General features: G+C 64.5%; 7 protein-coding genes across 7 annotated transcripts; 2 read left to right on the forward strand and 5 right to left on the reverse strand.

The window, feature by feature from the left end:
- Positions 1-213: 213 nt before the first annotated feature.
- V1510DRAFT_315430 (uncharacterized protein) lies at positions 214-2,634 on the reverse strand. The gene is made up of 3 exons (XM_066930761.1): positions 1,589-2,634; positions 504-1,556; positions 214-255 (listed from the first exon to the last, which is right to left on the reverse strand). Exons 1-2 carry the CDS (start codon positions 2,567-2,569, stop codon positions 594-596), a joined length of 1,944 nt encoding a protein of 647 aa, XP_066790383.1. The 5' UTR covers positions 2,570-2,634; the 3' UTR covers positions 214-255; positions 504-593.
- Positions 2,635-3,717: 1,083 nt separating this feature from the next.
- V1510DRAFT_406420 (60S ribosomal protein uL30) lies at positions 3,718-5,159 on the reverse strand (the record flags this gene model as incomplete). Its single annotated transcript, XM_066932378.1, has 3 exons — positions 3,718-4,347; positions 4,550-4,661; positions 5,149-5,159. The coding sequence occupies 3 exons, from the start codon at positions 5,157-5,159 to the stop codon at positions 3,718-3,720; spliced, it is 753 nt and encodes a 250-aa protein (XP_066790384.1).
- Positions 5,160-5,450: 291 nt separating this feature from the next.
- On the reverse strand, positions 5,451-7,280 carry V1510DRAFT_401927 (uncharacterized protein; the record flags this gene model as incomplete). The annotated part of the gene is made up of 7 exons (XM_066932062.1): positions 5,451-5,661; positions 5,694-5,975; positions 6,008-6,259; positions 6,295-6,431; positions 6,465-6,858; positions 6,923-7,015; positions 7,081-7,280. 7 exons carry the CDS (start codon positions 7,278-7,280, stop codon positions 5,451-5,453), a joined length of 1,569 nt encoding a protein of 522 aa, XP_066790385.1.
- A 217-nt stretch (positions 7,281-7,497) lies between these two features.
- On the forward strand, positions 7,498-8,494 carry V1510DRAFT_375257 (putative iron-sulfur cluster assembly accessory protein). The gene is made up of 4 exons (XM_066931541.1): positions 7,498-7,914; positions 7,947-8,077; positions 8,110-8,253; positions 8,286-8,494. The coding sequence occupies exons 1-4, from the start codon at positions 7,573-7,575 to the stop codon at positions 8,326-8,328; spliced, it is 660 nt and encodes a 219-aa protein (XP_066790386.1). The 5' UTR covers positions 7,498-7,572; the 3' UTR covers positions 8,329-8,494.
- An 11-nt stretch (positions 8,495-8,505) lies between these two features.
- On the reverse strand, positions 8,506-9,702 carry V1510DRAFT_401929 (Alpha/Beta hydrolase protein; the record flags this gene model as incomplete). Its single annotated transcript, XM_066932063.1, has 1 exon — positions 8,506-9,702. One exon carries the CDS (start codon positions 9,700-9,702, stop codon positions 8,506-8,508), a length of 1,197 nt encoding a protein of 398 aa, XP_066790387.1.
- A 466-nt stretch (positions 9,703-10,168) lies between these two features.
- Positions 10,169-11,920, reverse strand: V1510DRAFT_413447 (autophagy associated lipase). Its single transcript, XM_066933232.1, has 4 exons — positions 11,508-11,920; positions 11,225-11,475; positions 10,911-11,057; positions 10,169-10,878 (listed from the first exon to the last, which is right to left on the reverse strand). Exons 1-4 carry the CDS (start codon positions 11,704-11,706, stop codon positions 10,261-10,263), a joined length of 1,215 nt encoding a protein of 404 aa, XP_066790388.1. The 5' UTR covers positions 11,707-11,920; the 3' UTR covers positions 10,169-10,260.
- Positions 11,921-12,257: 337 nt separating this feature from the next.
- V1510DRAFT_406424 (putative DNA polymerase alpha catalytic subunit) lies at positions 12,258-16,646 on the forward strand (the record flags this gene model as incomplete). The annotated part of the gene is made up of 4 exons (XM_066932379.1): positions 12,258-12,641; positions 12,673-13,927; positions 13,959-14,926; positions 14,958-16,646. The coding sequence occupies 4 exons, from the start codon at positions 12,258-12,260 to the stop codon at positions 16,644-16,646; spliced, it is 4,296 nt and encodes a 1,431-aa protein (XP_066790389.1).
- Positions 16,647-16,884: the final 238 nt, after the last annotated feature.

Below are 16,884 nucleotides of genomic sequence, written 5' to 3' on the forward strand. Positions count from 1 at the left end.
GCCGGAGGACGCGTCTCCGGTCGTGGAGGCAGCGGTCCTCAACGAAGACCCGGCGGGCATCTTCGCCGACACGCACCAGCGCGGCGCCGGGTTCCAGCTGCGCATTCGGTAGCGTATGCATCGGCCGCGAGCACACGACCACAGCGCTGGGCCGGCGGCGACCCGGGGTGCTCGTGCGGCTATATGCGGTTATATGCGGCTGTATACGGCTGTTGCGGTTATATGCGGCTGTATGGTGTGCCGGACGAGCAGCCGCTGGGTCGCCGCTGGGTCGCCGCTGGGTCGCTGCTCGGTCGCCGCTCGGTCGCCGCCGGGTCGCCGCCGGAGGCTTGCCACATAGCCGCATATAGCCGCATATGGCCGCACGAGCCTGCGCCGGCGGCTCCGTCGAGGGTGCCCGCCTGCCGGCAGGCCGGTGCGCACAGGCGTCTGCCGCCAGCCCGAACAAGTCGCCGCCGCAGGCGGCTACATGCGGCTATATGGTCTGCCCAAGGCAGCCCCGCGGCACCGCCGCACAGCCGCGGTCTACTGGCGCATGCGCCGCACAGGCTGCGGCTCAACTCTGTATTTTTCAATGACACCAGCATGCAATTCTACGCCACCTCAAAGCCCGCCACGGACCGCACGTACTCGGCCAGCCGGCGGTACTCGGCCAGCAGCTCGTCAACGTCCGCCGGCGACAGCTCGTCACCGGACTGCGCGCGCAGAAAGCGCGTGACCGGCGGCGCCGTCTTGGCGCGGGCGTCCGGCGAATCCGAGAGCGCGGCCGCGCGGCCAAAGCTGCGCATGTTGCCGAAGAGCGACCGCGTGCTGGCGTCGTCCGTGTCGGGCGACGTCGGCGACGCGGCCGGCGACGCCGCCTCCGCGGCCGCGGCCGGCTGCGCCGGCGTTTGCGGACGTTCGGCCGACACCGTACGTTCAACCGACGCCGTCGACCGCACCGACGCCGCGTCCGGCGGGACCGACTCGCCGCGCTCGGCGCGCACGCGGTCCTTCTCGGACAGCGCCGAGATGAGCGCGGACGACGACTGCAGGACCTGCTGGGTGCGCTGCTCGAGGTGGGCCTTGTCCGCCTTGCTGCGCATCTGCACCGGCTTGGGCTCGGGCGTGCTCGCGCTGCGCCCGCCAAAGAGGTACCGGTACGAGTTCTCGAACGTGCTGCCGATCGACTTGAGCCCCGAGTCCGCCGTGCTGACGGCCGAGTTGGCCAAGTCCGACGACAGCAGGAACGACCGCCGTTTGTTGCGGTTGCGCGGCACCGGCGTGATGCCGACGAAGCGCTGCGGCTCGCGCGGCGGCGACACGTACGTGTCCTCGTCCGCCTCGAGCGGGCCCGCCGTGGCTGTCAGCGGCGTGGCCACCACCGGCACCGACCGGCCCGCCCGCTTCTCGGCCGCGCGCACGCTCAGCGTCGGGCTCGGGCTGGCCGGCGCCGGCGCGGGAGGGCCGTCGGTCGCAATGGGCGCCAGCACGGGCGGCGCCGGCTGCGGCTCGGCGTCCTGCTCGACCCGCAGCGTTGTCAGGTCGACGGTCTCCAGAAACGCCACCACGGCTTCCTGTCTGTCAGCGCGCTCGGCCGCCCACTTACGTAGTTTGTCAGGCAGTACGCCGTCTCGCCGTTCACGGTCTTGAAGTTGCGGAACCGCTGCATGAACGCCAGGTTCGACGCCAGGCACGCCGGCTCGAACTGGATCACGCAGAAGATCATCAGCGGCAGCACGTAGTCCGCGCCCGACCCCGACACCGACCGCAGCCCCGCCAGGACGTCCACAACGTTCTTGTGCGTTGCAATCAGCAGCCGCAGCTTGCCCTTGGGCGAGTGCTCGTTGATCAGGCTGCGCAGGTTCTGCCCGGCGTCCGCCAGCAGCTCCACCAGCTCGGCCGTGCTCTCGCGGATCTCGCCCACGCCCAGGTGGTCCAGGCCCACGTCCAGCACCTTGAGCGACGCGATCTTGGACGCCAGCGTGATGTCCTTGGCCTCGTCGTCGCTGCCCTGGAACGTGAACACGTCCTGGTAGCAGTCCTCGCACACCTTGCGCTCGACCAGCTCCTCCCACAGCGCCTTGCGCGCGTCGCGCAGCTGCCGCTCGCGCTTCTGCTGCGACATCTCCTCGTAGGACATCATCTGGACCTCCTTGGTCCGCCGCATGTTGTTGCGCCGCACGATCTGCGTGCTCTTGTCCTGCACCGTCACGTAGAACTCCTGGAAGAGGTCCGACAGCTTCTCGGGCGAGACGCTGCCCGAGTTGGCGATCTCGTGGATGCTCTCGGCGAAGTTGGCCGCCAGGGCAAGCAGCTCCGGCGGCAGGTCGCTGTACTCGGTCGGCATGACGTCGATCGAGGCCTCGTAGTCGTCGTCGCCGATGTCGAACGACGACTCCATCGACCGCTCGGTCTCAGGGATCCGCGAGAACGACCGCATGGGCGGCGGCATGACCGGGGCCAGCGGCGCGCGCATGAGATCCCGGGCGGGGTCTTCCCAGACGCTGCCAAAGTCGTCCTCGGGGGGGACAAAGGCGGCGACTGCGCGCGGCGGCGAGTCGGGGAGCTCGGCGCTGAAGAGCGCCATCTCGCCGGGGACGGGGACGAGCTCGTCGAGCTGGCCGGGCGCGACGGCGGGGTCGGCGGGCGCGGGGTCGGCGGACGAGGGGTCAGCGGACGCGGCCGCCGGCGCGGGGGTGCCGTCGGCCGCCGCGATGACGTCGTCAGCCGCACGGTGTGCGGCGGGATCGTGCGGCTCGGCGTGCGGCTCGTGCGGCTCGTCAGCCGCGTGCGGCTCGGCTGGCTCGTGTGCGTCCGCGATCGGGGGCTCGGCCACGGGCTCGGCCACAGGCTCGGCCGCAGGCTCGGCCGCAGGCTCGGCCGCAGGCTCAGAAACAGGCTCGGCCACCGTCTCGGCCGCCGCCACCGGCTCTGCGATCGTCTCCGGTGCCGCCGTCTCCGCTTCCGTCTCCGTCTCCGCATCCTCCGTCGACCCGCCCACCACCGCCGCCACAACAGCCGTCACGGCTGCGCCCACGGCCTCGGCCGCCGGCGCAGCCGCCGCAGGCTCGATCGCAGCCACTTCGGCCGCAACCTCGGCCACCGGCGCCGGTGTCTCCGCCGCCGGCCCGGCCCCCTCGACCGCGCCCTCGGTCGCACCCTCCTTGTCCTCCACGGCCGGAGCGGGCTCAGCCACCGGTTCCTCGGCCACAATTGGCGGAGCCTCGACCGCCGGCTGCGCCGCCACCGTCTCGTCCGCAGAGCTCATCGCGGCTCGCGGCCTGGTGCCTGAATGCTGGGGTGGGCCGCTGATTTGCTCTTGTATGTCTGCCGTCGCACTGTGCCGCTGCGCCTGGTCCTCGACCTGACCGCTGCACACAACTGCCGGCACGTCTGCTAAATCCGGCTCGGTCCTTGTGCCGTTCGTCAACCGATGTCAAGTTGACTGTTAACTTTAAGCTTTCATCCGCCGTGCGAGATAGTGACGACTGGCGACTCCGCCCGATAACACGTCGTTACGTAAACTCTGACTGGTCTGGGCGCCTTGAACAGTTGCCGCTTGCGGAAAGCGCTCGAGTAGCCGCATCGGGGGCGGGCCAGGGCAGCCCAGACAGGCCGGGCCGTTCCGGTAGCCCTCACGTGACAGGCACGCCGCCCACGCCATTGGTCTTGCGGGCTCCGCTGTTCTAGTATATGGTAAAGTGTATTACTCCATTTTTACATAAAATACAACTTTTAGTTCTGGGCCTTGATCAGGGCGTTGATCTTCTCCTCACGGTCACCGATCGAGCCACCCTCAATGAAGTGCTTGAACTTGCGGCGAACGCCCCAGCCACCCGAGGGGTTCGACAGCTTGAACGGCCAGAGGAAGTTCGAGGCCTGCTTGAAGGCAGGGCCAACGGTGTAGATCTCGTGGATCAGGTCCTCGATACAGATGATGCCGTACTTGCCGAGGTTCTCCTCGATGATGGCGTTGTCAGTCAGCGGGATGCGCTGCTTGTTGATCTTGCCGTAGCCGCGCTTGTACACAAGCGAGCGGACCGACGACAGGTTGGGGTAACCGTACGCAATGTAGGGCTCAACAATGCGCAGCATCTCGGCGGTAGCCTTGGTCAGCTTGACAAAGACACCGTTGTTGATCTGGAGCAGACGCAGGAGCTGGAGGATCTTGCGGGGCTTGGGCGCGATCTTGTTGATACCCTTGATGCGGACAACAAACACGAGCTTGGCCTGGGCCGGAACGTAGAAGTTGCCAGCCTTCTTGGCCAGACGGTTGAGGCGGATCTTCTCACGCTCCTCAGCGCGGTACTCCTTCACGTACTTCTCAGCACGGGCGAAGATGACCTTGCGCTTCTCCTTCGAGGCCTGTTCTGGTCAGCCACCGTACTCGGGCGCAACCCCGGTGCAACCGTCGACACAACATTTGGGATCAGCCCCGAAAGATGGTATAATTAAACAACATCGCCCGGAGGCTAGTCATAATTGTGGTCGATTATCATCATTCCATCTGTCGCCGACGGTGTGCACCCGGGTCCAGCAAAAAAACTTTTCACTCAAAAAAACTTACAGCCTTGTTGGCAGCAGCGGCAGCGATCTTCTCCTCGCGAACCTTGTCCTGGTTCTTTCTCTTCTTCAGGAGCGTCTCAGGGATGAGAACCTGCTCGGCGGTGGGGACAGTACTGTATCAGAGTCAGAAGCGTTTCTTGTGTATGCAGAACATCGCTCTTCCGAATCAGCAATATAAGATATTCAGATTCATAGAAGCTCGGTAATGCTTTTAATCAATACCGTTTGCTACGCAGTCAGGCCAAGGCCTGTCTGCTGCGCTCACGGTGAAGACAAAACCCTCATGTGTCACTGTGAGAAAAATTTGCGAAGCAATTTTTTCGCTCTTCAGTAACGAGGACATGTGTTAATTACTATAGCAGCCGCTTGTGCGTCTTGACAGACAGCAGACTCTATACGAATCGTAATGTAACATGTTATGTTTTTCAAGAAAAAGGCCCTCTTCGTTCAAAGATTCGACCTTAATCTCATAACCCTTCGGACCTGAACGACAACGGTATGCGCATCGCCCGGGACCATTGAAGGAAACCGCTCCTCTTAAGAAATCTCTGATTCGAATATGCCACCCGGAGAGCTGTTCATCAGCGTCAGGTAACTTACGTTCCGGCCATTTCGTCTGATGATGTTATGGTTGTTGGATAGGGAAGTGAATTGCAGAATTTCACTTATACAAAACCACTCGAATTTTCGTGTTGTGTGTGTTGTCGGTCTGTGACTGTTTTCTGGGAGGCAAATATTTACGGGCCTGCCCATATGGTTTTATGGATATAGACCTAATTTAGGGTTATTACATACATATTCGAGCGGGTAACTGCAGCTCTTGCTCCCAGCTGCTAGCGGCTAAGCATCCTTAGCACCCGGCCGCTACCCCAGATCGCTGCCGAAAGCGCGCTCGATAACAGCTACATATCCTTGGTCGTGGGCGACGTAGAAATTTCCCCGCTCGCTTCGTCCACATCATCCGGCTCGTCCGTATACACGTCGTCGTAGTTACGGCCGCTCGCATAGCACAACGCCTTGCGGAATATCGAAAAGTGCACCGACCTGGGCTGCCGGTTGAACGAAACCACAATAGCCGACAGGCTCAGGGCGAACACAATGATCTCGCCATGCCTGTCGTCAGAATAGTCGTGTGCGCCACTTACTTAAGCGGGCGTACCCGGCCCGTCTTTTTGAGCACCTTCCAGTAGGCCTCGAACGCGCTCCGCGCCGCCGGCACGTACTTGAGCCGGCCGCCAGAGCTGTCCACGGCCGCCCATAGGCCGGCAATGAAACCAATTATCTTGACACGGTACATCGGCGCGACCTTGTTGGGCAAAAAGTTCTGCGAGAAGCATAGACCGGCCCACGCAGTTGCCGTCGACATGGTCAGAAACACGTTGCTGCGGATCATCGACTCAGCCAGCTTCTTCCACGACTCGCTCGGTCTGCGGTCAGCATATTCAAACGTCTCTTGTACCTTTTCTGAAAGCTGTCAAGCTTGAAGATCGCTGTCGCGGCGTAGAACGGCACAATGTACTTGGACAGCGTCACGAACTGATTCGCGGCAAAGCTCACAAAGTTCTGCATACACGACTCCTCAAATGGGTGTAGCAGCGCGCACGACAAATGCTTCAGTCCGGGGTGCGCTTGCGACACAATCGGCCCGATTGTCTGGAATCTATCGGGTAGCGCATACGAGTCGGGGTACAGGATCGACGAATTGAAAGGGCTGTCTGTCAGGCGGTGGTCTCGGTCGGGACATACGGGTACTTTTGCAAGCTGATTTCTTTCAGGCCGTCCAGCACCTCCATCGGCGATGGCCACGGCTTGGAGAACGGGTAGTTGTCCGGGCGGTCGATGATGTATTTTGACGAAAATCCCTGGACGAACCTATTGAAGAGCTGGCCGTCAGAGCGTGTCGTTTTCCCGCTTACCGGTGGCGCACAGTCCACGTTGTACAGGAACGTGTACAGCAGCTCTGAGAGCGCAAACGGAAAGACCGCCCACGCACCCAGCCAGTCCGGGACATGTATAGCGCCCTCCAGCCGCAGAGCATTGAACGCCAAGTCAACGGCCACCGTAAACGTGTATAGCGCCACGGCAGACCGCCGTTTGCCATCGCGAATGCACGTCAGAAACACACTGGAGGCCAGACCGGCAGCCATGGGCGGGAACAGCGGCGATCGCAGCAGTCGCGTCGTGCGCCGATACTTGTTGCGGAACTTGCGCGCCTCGGGCAGCGTGACCTTTGTGCGCACGCTCGACGTGGCCTGCAACACGACGCGGTACGCCGACAGGACTCCGGTGGCCGCGGCGGCCCCTTGGGCCCTGCTGCCGCTCAGGAGCTGTCGCTTTCTGGCGGTTATTACCGCGTGCAGGCGTCTTTCTCTACCTGCTGTCGCCGCGGGCAATTCCGAGCAGCCCGTCGTATACCGTAAGCACCGAGTACGTCACAATGGCCACCCGGATGGCCTGGCGGACCTCGCTGGGCCAGGTTAGCCTTGCTCTCGTGCCCAGAACGCTCTCAGGCGTCAAAGATCCATGCCCTACCCTAAGTGGATCCTCTCGAGATCATCTGAGGCCTTCTGCGCGGTCTCCGGTGTCGGCAGCTTGGCCAGAAACGCCTCCAGGTACGTCGAGCCCTTGACGTTCGTCCGTGCGACTGCCGACAACCGTCGTTTCAGCTTGCGGTACTCGTCCGGTCGCACCAGCAGCGAGATCGTGTACAGCAGCACATCTTGCGAGCCCATCACTGCCGTGCGTCGACCGTTATGCGGACGTGGCTCTGCAGATCACCAGCTTTATGTCGTCCCGTCAAGGCTGTAGCTGTGATCTGTCGCGTACGATGCGGAGAAGCACACGAGCCGCGTGTTTGCGTAGTTATGCCATCGATGCCGAGGCTAACTACCGTTGTGGTACACTTTCCTACACAGGCAAAGGAGGAACTTAAGATCTCACAATTTGTCATACTCGGCTGAGCTCCAACGCCTGTTCAACTACCCACGCAGCTCTTTCGCCACAGCTTGTCCACGAAACACCGTCATGTTGCGACTACACAGCTGCTCGGCAACCGTGCTGCGGTCCGCGTGCAGCGCTGGAGCGCGGTCGGCGGCCCTGGGCTCCCGCCGCGGCTTTGCGAGCGGTCTGACCGCCGGCCGTCTGTTCCGATCGACCCCGGCCAGCGGCCCGTCAGGCCTGACCAACATCGCCCGCGCCCGGCAGACGCGCTGGAGCGTGAGAAACGTGTCCGCGTCGGCCGTCCGGATCACCGAAATCGACGAGGCCGCGCTGCTGATTGACCCGGCGCAGCAAAAGACGATCAACCCCAAGCTGGACGATGAGGGCCGCGAGATGCAGATCCATATTACAGCCCGGGCAGCAGCGGTAAGGTGCCCAAACGGCAGCACTGACGCCAGAAACTCAAGTCTATCATGGACCTGGACAAGAATCCGAACCTGCTGCTACGGATACTGGTCGAGAGTGGCGGTTGCCATGGCTTTCAGTACTCGATGGGCTTGAAGGAGGACTTCGACCCCGAGGAGGACACGTAAGTGCGGTCGCTGTGCAGACTGACGCCAGGATATTTGAACTTGGCGGCGCCCGCGTCGCCATCGACGAGTCGTCGCTGGAGATCCTCAAGGACTCCAAAGTCGACTACACCACCGAGCTGATTGGCAGCCAGTTTGCGATCGTCGAGAATCCCCGCGCGACGTCGAGCTGCGGGTAAGTGGCCGCTTGAGTGCGCTAACGTGTAGCTGCGGCAACAGCTTCGACATCGACTTTGACAAGAAGATCTGAGCGGACGCATACTACATAGACGACCGGCCGGTCGCAGCATCCCCGAGCGCGTATATCGAAGGAGTAAATTGATAACAAGCACTAGATACAAACAAAATCTACACCCCATATATGCCATTCCTATGTAACACCCCCTGACTGTTCCGTATACCGTTTCGTAACCTCCTCTCTCCTCCTCTATTCAAACTTCCAGTCAAAGCAGTCCTGGCACGGCGCCGGGACCTCGCACTTGGGCACGGTCTCGTAGGCCTCCATCATCTCGACGACCGGGCGGATGCGGTGGTTCGAGATGGAGATGTGCCAGCCCTTGTCGTTGACCGTGTCGTAGATGCACTCGAGACCCGAGTGGCAGCTGGTCTCCATGGCGTAGCCGCCGAGCCAGCACACAGACGTCGGGCCGTTGCAGACGCCCATGAAGACAGGGTCGGCGTTGTTGCCAAAGTGCCAGATGGTCGTCTCGTTGGCGGGCACGGGCGGGATCGGCAGGTGCAGGCGTTGCGACGCGAGCAGCTCGCCGGGGGCCTCGAAGGCGACCGTCGGCAGGCCGTAAGTCCGTCCGAGCAGCGAGCTCATGGCACCGCCGAGCGAGTGGCCGGCAACCCACAGGTTCGCGTCGGGATAGAGCGACGTCACGTTGCGGTAGATGTCCAGCGTCGCCCGGTAGTACTTGTCCTCGGAAAACAGCGCGTCTTCAAGACACGACTGGCTGCACGTGTAGCTCTTGGTGTAGCAGTCGCAGACCGTACGCCAGAGGTAGCTGATACGCGCGCAGCAGCACGAAAACAGCAGGTTGTCGTTCGCCTTGTCGCCGGAGACCGTGTCGCCGTCGCTGTGGAACAGCGCGGCCGACGTGCCCTTGAGCGCGATGATGACCGTGCTGTTGGTGCTGTCCACAAAGATGTGACCGCGGATGCCGTTCGAGTCCCAACCGAAGCCGGCGGTCTCGTTGAAGGGCTCGCCGACGTCAAACCAGTCGTTGCGCGTCGGCAGCTCGACGTAGGCATCCGCCGTCATCTTGGCCAGCGACACCACCGTTTCCTTGTCGGTCACGTTCGGCACGTACATGTCCTCGTGCGTCCAGTCAAAGTCGATGTTGATCGCCTTGGGCGTGCGCGCATACTCCAGGTACGACTCGATAAAGTCCGGATCCCGCTGTGACAGCCGCGAGACCGTCTGCAGCTTGGACGACACCTGCAGCGCGCGCTCGCCGGACGCCAGCGTGAAGTCGGGCGCGACATCCGTACGCAGGTGCAGCCGCGGATGCTCTTCCGTGCCGTGGTGATAGACGTGCCGCAGCGTGAACCCGGCGGCGTACTCGGTGTGGTCGTCGGCCGGCGCCAGCGGCAGTTTGCCGATGAACGGCAGCTGCTCCATGGCCGCGGCGCCCTGGATCGTGCATGCGGCGGCCAGAGCCGCCGCCAGTTTGAATACCCAGACCATGCCGGGCGTTGCGGATGCGCGGGACCGTTCTATCGTCTATGCGGTCGGTCGCAGCGTGCCTGGCTGCGTTCGGTTCGTTGTTCTGCGCACTTGGTTCGTGCGTGCGCGGGGGAGGCTACCACCGTCGTCGTGTAGGCAGAGCCTTGGGGGGTTCTCGTGAGTCCGTTTCGCCGTTCCGTGCGTCGCCGCCGCTGTCTCGTGAGTGGAGTCGTGGCCGCGGTTTAAGTAAATGACTAACGGGCCAGCCCTGACTGAGCCGAGATCACGCGTAGCCGGACGGCCGCGGGACGGGTGCGCCGCAAGCCGCACGCGGCGGCGCGGTTGGCGCACAAGTGTCGCGCGGCGCGACACAGGGCCTAGCCTTATCTGCCGCTCGATAAGGGCGCTGGGGAGCGCAATATCACGTGATCAGCCGCACGCCGTGCGGCGGTCGCGGCCGCCCGCCGCGCACGCGCGGTGACGTCGGTATACAACGCATTTCTTGCCAGCGCACTACACAAAGTTCCACAGGTAGCAGTCCTGGCACATCTCGGTCGTCGCGCACGCCGCAGTCTCGTTGTACGAGTCCATCATGTCGACCACGCGCTCGATCTCGTGGTGCACGATCGAGAGGTGCCACTGCAGGTCCTCGATTGTGTCGTACACGCACTCGTTCCCCGAGTGGCACTGCGTCTCCATCGCGTAGCCGCCGAGCGTGCAGAACGAGAGCGGCCCGTTGCACGTGCCCATGAAGATCGGGTCGGCGTTGTTGCCAAAGTGCCAGATCAGGCTCGACCCGTTCGGGTACTGCGGCGGCGGCAGGCCGAGCCGCGTCGCCGCCAGCTGGTCGCCCGGCGCCTCGAAGGCAACCGCCGGCCGGCCGTACGTCTGCGCGACCAGCGAGCTGAGCGCGCCGCCGAGCGAGTGCCCGGCCAGCCAGACAGCCGAGCCGGGATACATGTCGACCGTGGTCTCGTAGATCAGCGAGGCCGCGCGGTAGTAGCGCGTGTCGTCGCGCAGCGCGCCCGTCAGGCACGTCTGGTTGCACGTGTACGCCTTGGTGTTGCAGTCGCACACCTGCCGCCAGAGCGAGTCACCGTGCGCGCAGCAGCACGAGAAGAGCAGGTTGTCCTGCCGTCAGCGCGCCCGACCGCGCCACTCACATTCTCCCGGTCGTTCTCGATCAGCTCCGAGTCCTCGCCGGACAGGATCGTGCTCGTGCCCTTGATCGTGATCACGATCGTGGCGTTGTTGTCGCTCGCAAAGACGTAGCCGCGCACGCCGTCCGAGTCCCAGCCATAGTCGGAGGACTGGGGTTAGCGCTGCTGCACGTGCGCCAACAGCACGGGCGCGTACCCGTCTGCTGGATCGCGTCGGCTCTGCCACCGCCCGCTCGCCGACGGGTCGGCTAGACCAGCCGGCCCGCGCGCAAGCCGCGCAGCCGGCCGCGTCCGGACCGCTGCCGCTGGGCGCCCACCTTGTTCCATCCGGGCCCAACGTCCCGCCATTTGGTCGAGTTCGAGTCCTCCAGGTACGCGTTCGCCGACATCTTGGCCAGCGACATCACGGTCTCCTTGTCCTCCACGCACGGCACAGACATGGTGAACGTGTCGCCGGCGGCGCCGGCGGTGCCGTCAAGCAGCACGGCCTCGTAGTAGCTCGAGAGCACCTGCAGCGCCGGCGGCCGGCCATCGCCGGCGGCACCAGCGCCGTCGCCGCGCTCTGATCCTGGCGTCAGCTCCATCGCCGCGCGCCCGTACCCGCGTGCACGTCGCGCTGGAGCACCGTCTCGTCGGCGTCGCACACGCTGTGCAGCGCGTGCCGCAGCCGCAGCTCGTGCACGCCCTGCACCGGCGCCGGCCGTGTGTCGGCCAGCGCAAACGGCGCCATGCCGGCGCCGGCGGCCGCCGCCGCGCCGCCCACGGCCGCCATCACGCCTGTCCAAACCGCCGCTCTCATAGGTCTCGTCGTGCTCGATCCGCTGTGTGCGGGCCAACGGGTCGTCTGATCTGGTCGTCCGATCTCGGGGGTCGGAGCGGCCTGGGAAAGCCTGGTGCGATATATTCGCCGGCCGGGCACACGGCCTATCACTACCTGGCCTCCCGAGCCGGCATACTTTTAGCCGCCACTCGGTGATTCCAAGCCGCCGTCTCCCTTGTGCTGGGCCCCGGCCGGCGCCTCGGTCGAGCGCCGAGCTCCCAACGCCCGTGCCCGTAACCCGCCCTAACCCGGGTTACCGCGTAACCCACGCGTCCCGGTCCGACCGCCGCCGCCACGGCGCGTCTGCCCATTTACGCGTCCGACGCGTTCCGACGCGCCCGTTACCCGTCCGCCAGTAGTTTTCCGCGCATACCTAATCCCGACCGCCGGTCTATCAAACATTCTACCAAACACCGTCCGTCCAGCCCGTCCGGCCCCGCCGCCCTTGTTTTCTCCAGCCCGTCCGGCACAGGCCCGACGCCCGACACCGCCGCCAGGCCGCTACGCAGATCGTGCCCAGCCCTTTCGCCATGTCCGACCGCGCGCTGCGCATGAAGCGCCTGCGCGAGCTCCGCGACCTCAAGGCCAGCGGCAAGACCCGGCTCGGCTCGTACCAGGTCGACGATGACGAGGCGATCTACGACGAGGTCGACGACGACATGTACAAGACCAGCGTGCGCAAGCGCCTGCTCGAGGATGACTTCGTTGTCGACGACAACGGCCTGGGCTACGCTGAGAACGGCCGGTACGAGTGGGAGCCCACCGAGCAGGCCAGCGATAGCGGCGACGAGGTCGAGGACCGCCGCCGCAAGAAGAAGACCAAGCAGGACCGCGAGACCGAGCGCAAGCAGGCCAAGACGCTTGACAAGTTCCTGTCGAAGAACGCGCCGGCCCGCGGGCCGTCCACGGTGAACGTGAGTGCGTTTGCGGCTGCGCTGACCCCAGACCACCCGCGAGGAGGACCGCGACTTTCTCGACAATATCTTTGAGGAGCTCGAGACGACCGCAGCCGTGCAGGCCAAGGCGCCGAAGCCGACCAAGGCCAAGGGCCTGTTTGCCGACGTCGGCCTGGCGCCGAAAAATACGAACGTGGCCGCCGCGCGCCGCGCGCCGCCGCCGGTCGCCAACATGCCCTCGTCACCGTCCAAGTACCAGGAGAACGAGTACTACGCGTTCAAGCCGGCGGTCAAGACCGAGCCGGCCGAGGTCCAGCTGCCGTCGTCGCCCACGCTCGCTGCCAAGCGTGTCCGCGTGCCCACGCTAAATCCGTCCGACTTCGAGGACGACGACGACGACCTCGAGATGGAGATCGTGGGCGCCGCCTCCGGCGTGCTCGCCGAGCCGGCCGTCAACATGTCGGCCGCGCGGCCCGAGATCAAGCGCGAGCCGTCGGCGCAGCTCAAGTCCGACCCCGGCTACTCGTCTCTGGACGAGGCGCGGCCGCGGATCGTGCCGCCGGTGCTGATGTCATCGCCCAGCGCGTCCATGAGCCTGCGCAAGATCTCGGGCGCTGAGGTCGCCGGGCCGGACGGCAGCATCCGCATGTTCTGGACCGACTTTTGCGAGGTCAACGGCAACATCGTGCTCTTTGGCAAGGCCAAGCTCCGCGGCACTAGCAACTACGTCAGCTGCATGGTCCAGGTCCAGGGCGTCTGCCGCAAGCTCTTTTTCCTGCCGCGCAAGACCCGCGTCCGCAATGGCAACGACACCGGCGAGACCGTCTCGACCGCGGACGTTGCGCGCGAGGTCTCGGCGCTCTTCCGCGAGCACAAGGTCAACTGGAAGTCCAAGACAGTCGAGCGCAGGTACGCGTTCGAGCTGCCAGACGTGCCGGCGACGAGCGAGTACCTGATGGTCCTGTACCCGTACCGGGACCGGCAGCTGCCGCAGAACACGACTGGCGAAACGTTCTCGCGTGTGTTTGGCACCGACACGCCGCTCTTCGAGCAGCTCGTTCTGCTGCGCCGGATCATGGGCCCCTGCTGGCTAGACATCAAGAACGCCAACCTGACGTCTGCCGCCAACAGCTCGTGGTGCAAGGTCGAGCTCTCGGTGGCCAGCCCCGACTGTATTACGCCCGTCTCGGACGGAGAGGCCGTGCCACCGATGACGGTCATGAGCATTGCGCTCCGCACCATGATGAACACACAGCGCAACCAGCAGGAGATCGTGGCCATCTCCGCTCGCGTGTTCCACAACGGTAAGTCTCGTGCCGGCCGCGCTGACGACAGTCGCTCACGACACGACGGATCCGCCCGAGTCGCTGCCGCACGAGATGTTCACGATCGTGCGCCCGATCGGCAAGATCTTCCCGGTCGCGTTCGAGACCGAGGCCCGCGCCACGGGCTCGATCAGCGTCGAGCAGACCGAGGACGCGCTGCTCAACAACTTCGTGTCCAAGGTGCACAAGTACGATCCTGACGTCTACGTCGGACACCAGCTCGAGACGATTGACATGAGCATCATCCTGCACCGGCTCAAGGACCGCAACACGCAGAACTGGCACCGCATCGGCCGGCTCCGCCGCAGCGAGTGGCCGCGCAACTTCGGCCGCTCGGCCGGCAACTTCTTCTCGGAGCGGTACCTGCTCGCCGGCCGGCTGCTGTGCGATCTCGCCAACGACCTCGGCAAGTCTGTCATGCCCAAGTGCCAGTCGTGGACGCTGACAGAGATGTGCCAGCTCGTGATCGAGCGGCGACGGCTCGAGCCCGAGAACATCAACCCGAGCAGCTCGTCCGAGTCGCGGCCGGACCGCAACGCGCGCGACTTTCTCGAGTTTCTCCAGCATACCGAGCTGGACACGTTCTTCATCATGACGCTCATGCTCAAGACGCAGCTGCTGCCGCTCAGCAAGCAGCTGACGAACCTGGCAGGCAACTCATGGGCGCGCACGCTCAGTGGCACGCGCGCCGAGCGCAACGAGTTCATTCTGTTGCACGAGTTCACCAAGAACAAGTACATTGTACCCGACAAGTACCAGACCGCCAAACACACGCACAAGTTCGCCGAGGACGACGACGACGAGGCCGCCGAGGCCGGCGCCGGCAAGAAGCGCGACAAGTACCGCGGCGGTCTCGTGTTTGAGCCCGAGAAGGGCCTGTACGACAAGTACATCCTGGTCATGGACTTCAACAGTCTGTACCCGAGCATCATCCAGGAGTACAACATCTGCTTCACGACCGTGGACCGCACCGCATGTGTAAGTACGCGCACGGCGCCGCTGACGCCAGACCGAGATCGACGACGCTGTGCCTGACCCGCCCGGCTCGGAGCAGGCCCAGGGCATCCTGCCGCGGCTGCTGGCCACGCTCGTCAACCGGCGTCGCGAGGTCAAGAAGATGATGAAGGACTCGAGCGCGACGTCTTTGCAGCGCGCGCAGTGGGACATCAAGCAGCAGGCGCTCAAGCTGACCGCGAACTCGATGTACGGCTGTCTGGGCTTCAGCATGTCGCGTTTCTACGCGCGGCCGCTGGCCATGCTCATCACGTTCAAGGGCCGCGAGATCCTGACCAACACCAAGGAGCTTGCCGAGTCCATGCAGCTCAAGGTCGTGTACGGCGACACGGACTCGGTCATGATCAATACCAACGTCGAGGTCTATGCGGACGCGGTCGCAATCGGCAACGAGTTCAAGCAGGCTGTCAACGACCGGTACCGGCTGCTGGAGATCGACATCGACAACGTGTTCCAGCGGCTGCTGATGCACGCCAAGAAGAAGTACGCTGCGCTCAACGTCGTGGCCGAGCACGACGGCAAGGTCGTCACGCAGACCGAGGTCAAGGGTCTGGACATGCGCCGGCGCGAGTACTGCCAGCTGTCCAAAGAGGCCTCGACGTACGTGCTCGACCAGATCCTGTCGGGCGAGTCCCAGACCGAGACCGTGATCGAGCGGATACACGAGTACCTGCGGGAGCTGGCCGCACAGGTGCGGGCGAACGAGGTGCCCGTGCGCAAGTTCGTGGTCTACAACAAGCTTGGCAAGGCGCCGGAGCAGTACCAGGGCGGCAAGACCATGCCGCAGGTCCAGGTCGCGCTCAAGCGCAAGGAGCGCGGCGAGAAGATCGCGGTCAACGACGTGATCGCGTACGTGATTGCGGCCGGCGACGGGGCCAACGTGGCCGAGCGCGCCTGCACGCCGCAGGAGATGGCAGCCAACCCGGAGATGCACCCGGACCACGAGTGGTACCTCGTCAAGCAGATCCTGCCGCCGATCGAGCGGCTGTGCGGCCCGATCGACGGCACCGACGTCATGCATCTGGCCGAGTGTCTCGGACTGGACACCCGCAAGTACCAGCTCGCGGGCGCCGCGCCCGGCGGGCCGCAGTACGACGACGCCGGCCTGTCGACGCTCGACAGCACCGTGCCCGACTCGGAGCGGTTCCGCGACTCGCGCCGGCTGTGGCTGGCGTGCGCGGCCTGCGCCGCGCGTTTCCCATTCGAGGGCCTCGCGCTCTCGACCGCGGCCGTCACGGCGGCCGGCTTTGCGTGCACGGCCTGCCAGCGGCCGATCCCGGCGTTTGGCGTCGTCTGCGCGGTCGAGCGCCAGCTGCGCGACGAGATCGCCCGGTACTACCAGGCGTGGCTGCGCTGCGACGACAACTCGTGCGGCGTGCGCACCCGCCAGATGAGCATGTACGGCAAGCGCTGCCTTGGCAAGGACGGCCTCGCGCGCTCGTGTCGCGGCGTCATGGCGTACGAGTACTCGGACAAGCAGATCTACAACCAGCTGCTGTACTTTGACAGCCTCTTCGACTCCGACAAGGCCAAGACCGCCGCCCGCGGCAACCTGCAGGCGGTCGCGCTGGCCGAACACAACCGCCACTTGTTCGAGACCGTGCGCGGCGTCATTGGCAAGTACCTGGGCGAGTGCGGCCGCCGCTACGTCGACTTCTCGACCATTTTCGACTTTATGCAGTGACGCCCGCGCAGCAGCCGGCTGCCAGCGCACGGCCACGCACTGCCACCTCATGCGTGGCTGCCCTCGTGTCGAGTCACCGCCAGGTGGAGCCAGGGGTACGGCGGGTACGTGCGGGTCACGCCGTGAACGCGGTCCCGACGCGTCACGTCGCGCTCACACCGCTCACACCGCGCTCACAACACCCCAACACGCTCACGCCACACTCACATCCGCTCACGGCGAGTCACGGCGACTCGCC

The sequence above is a fragment of the Dipodascopsis tothii genome (genome assembly GCF_038497935.1).
Source record: "Dipodascopsis tothii strain CBS 759.85 unplaced genomic scaffold V1510scaffold_7, whole genome shotgun sequence".
In the NCBI taxonomy this organism is placed as follows: domain Eukaryota; kingdom Fungi; phylum Ascomycota; class Lipomycetes; order Lipomycetales; family Lipomycetaceae; genus Neoaidaea; species Neoaidaea tothii.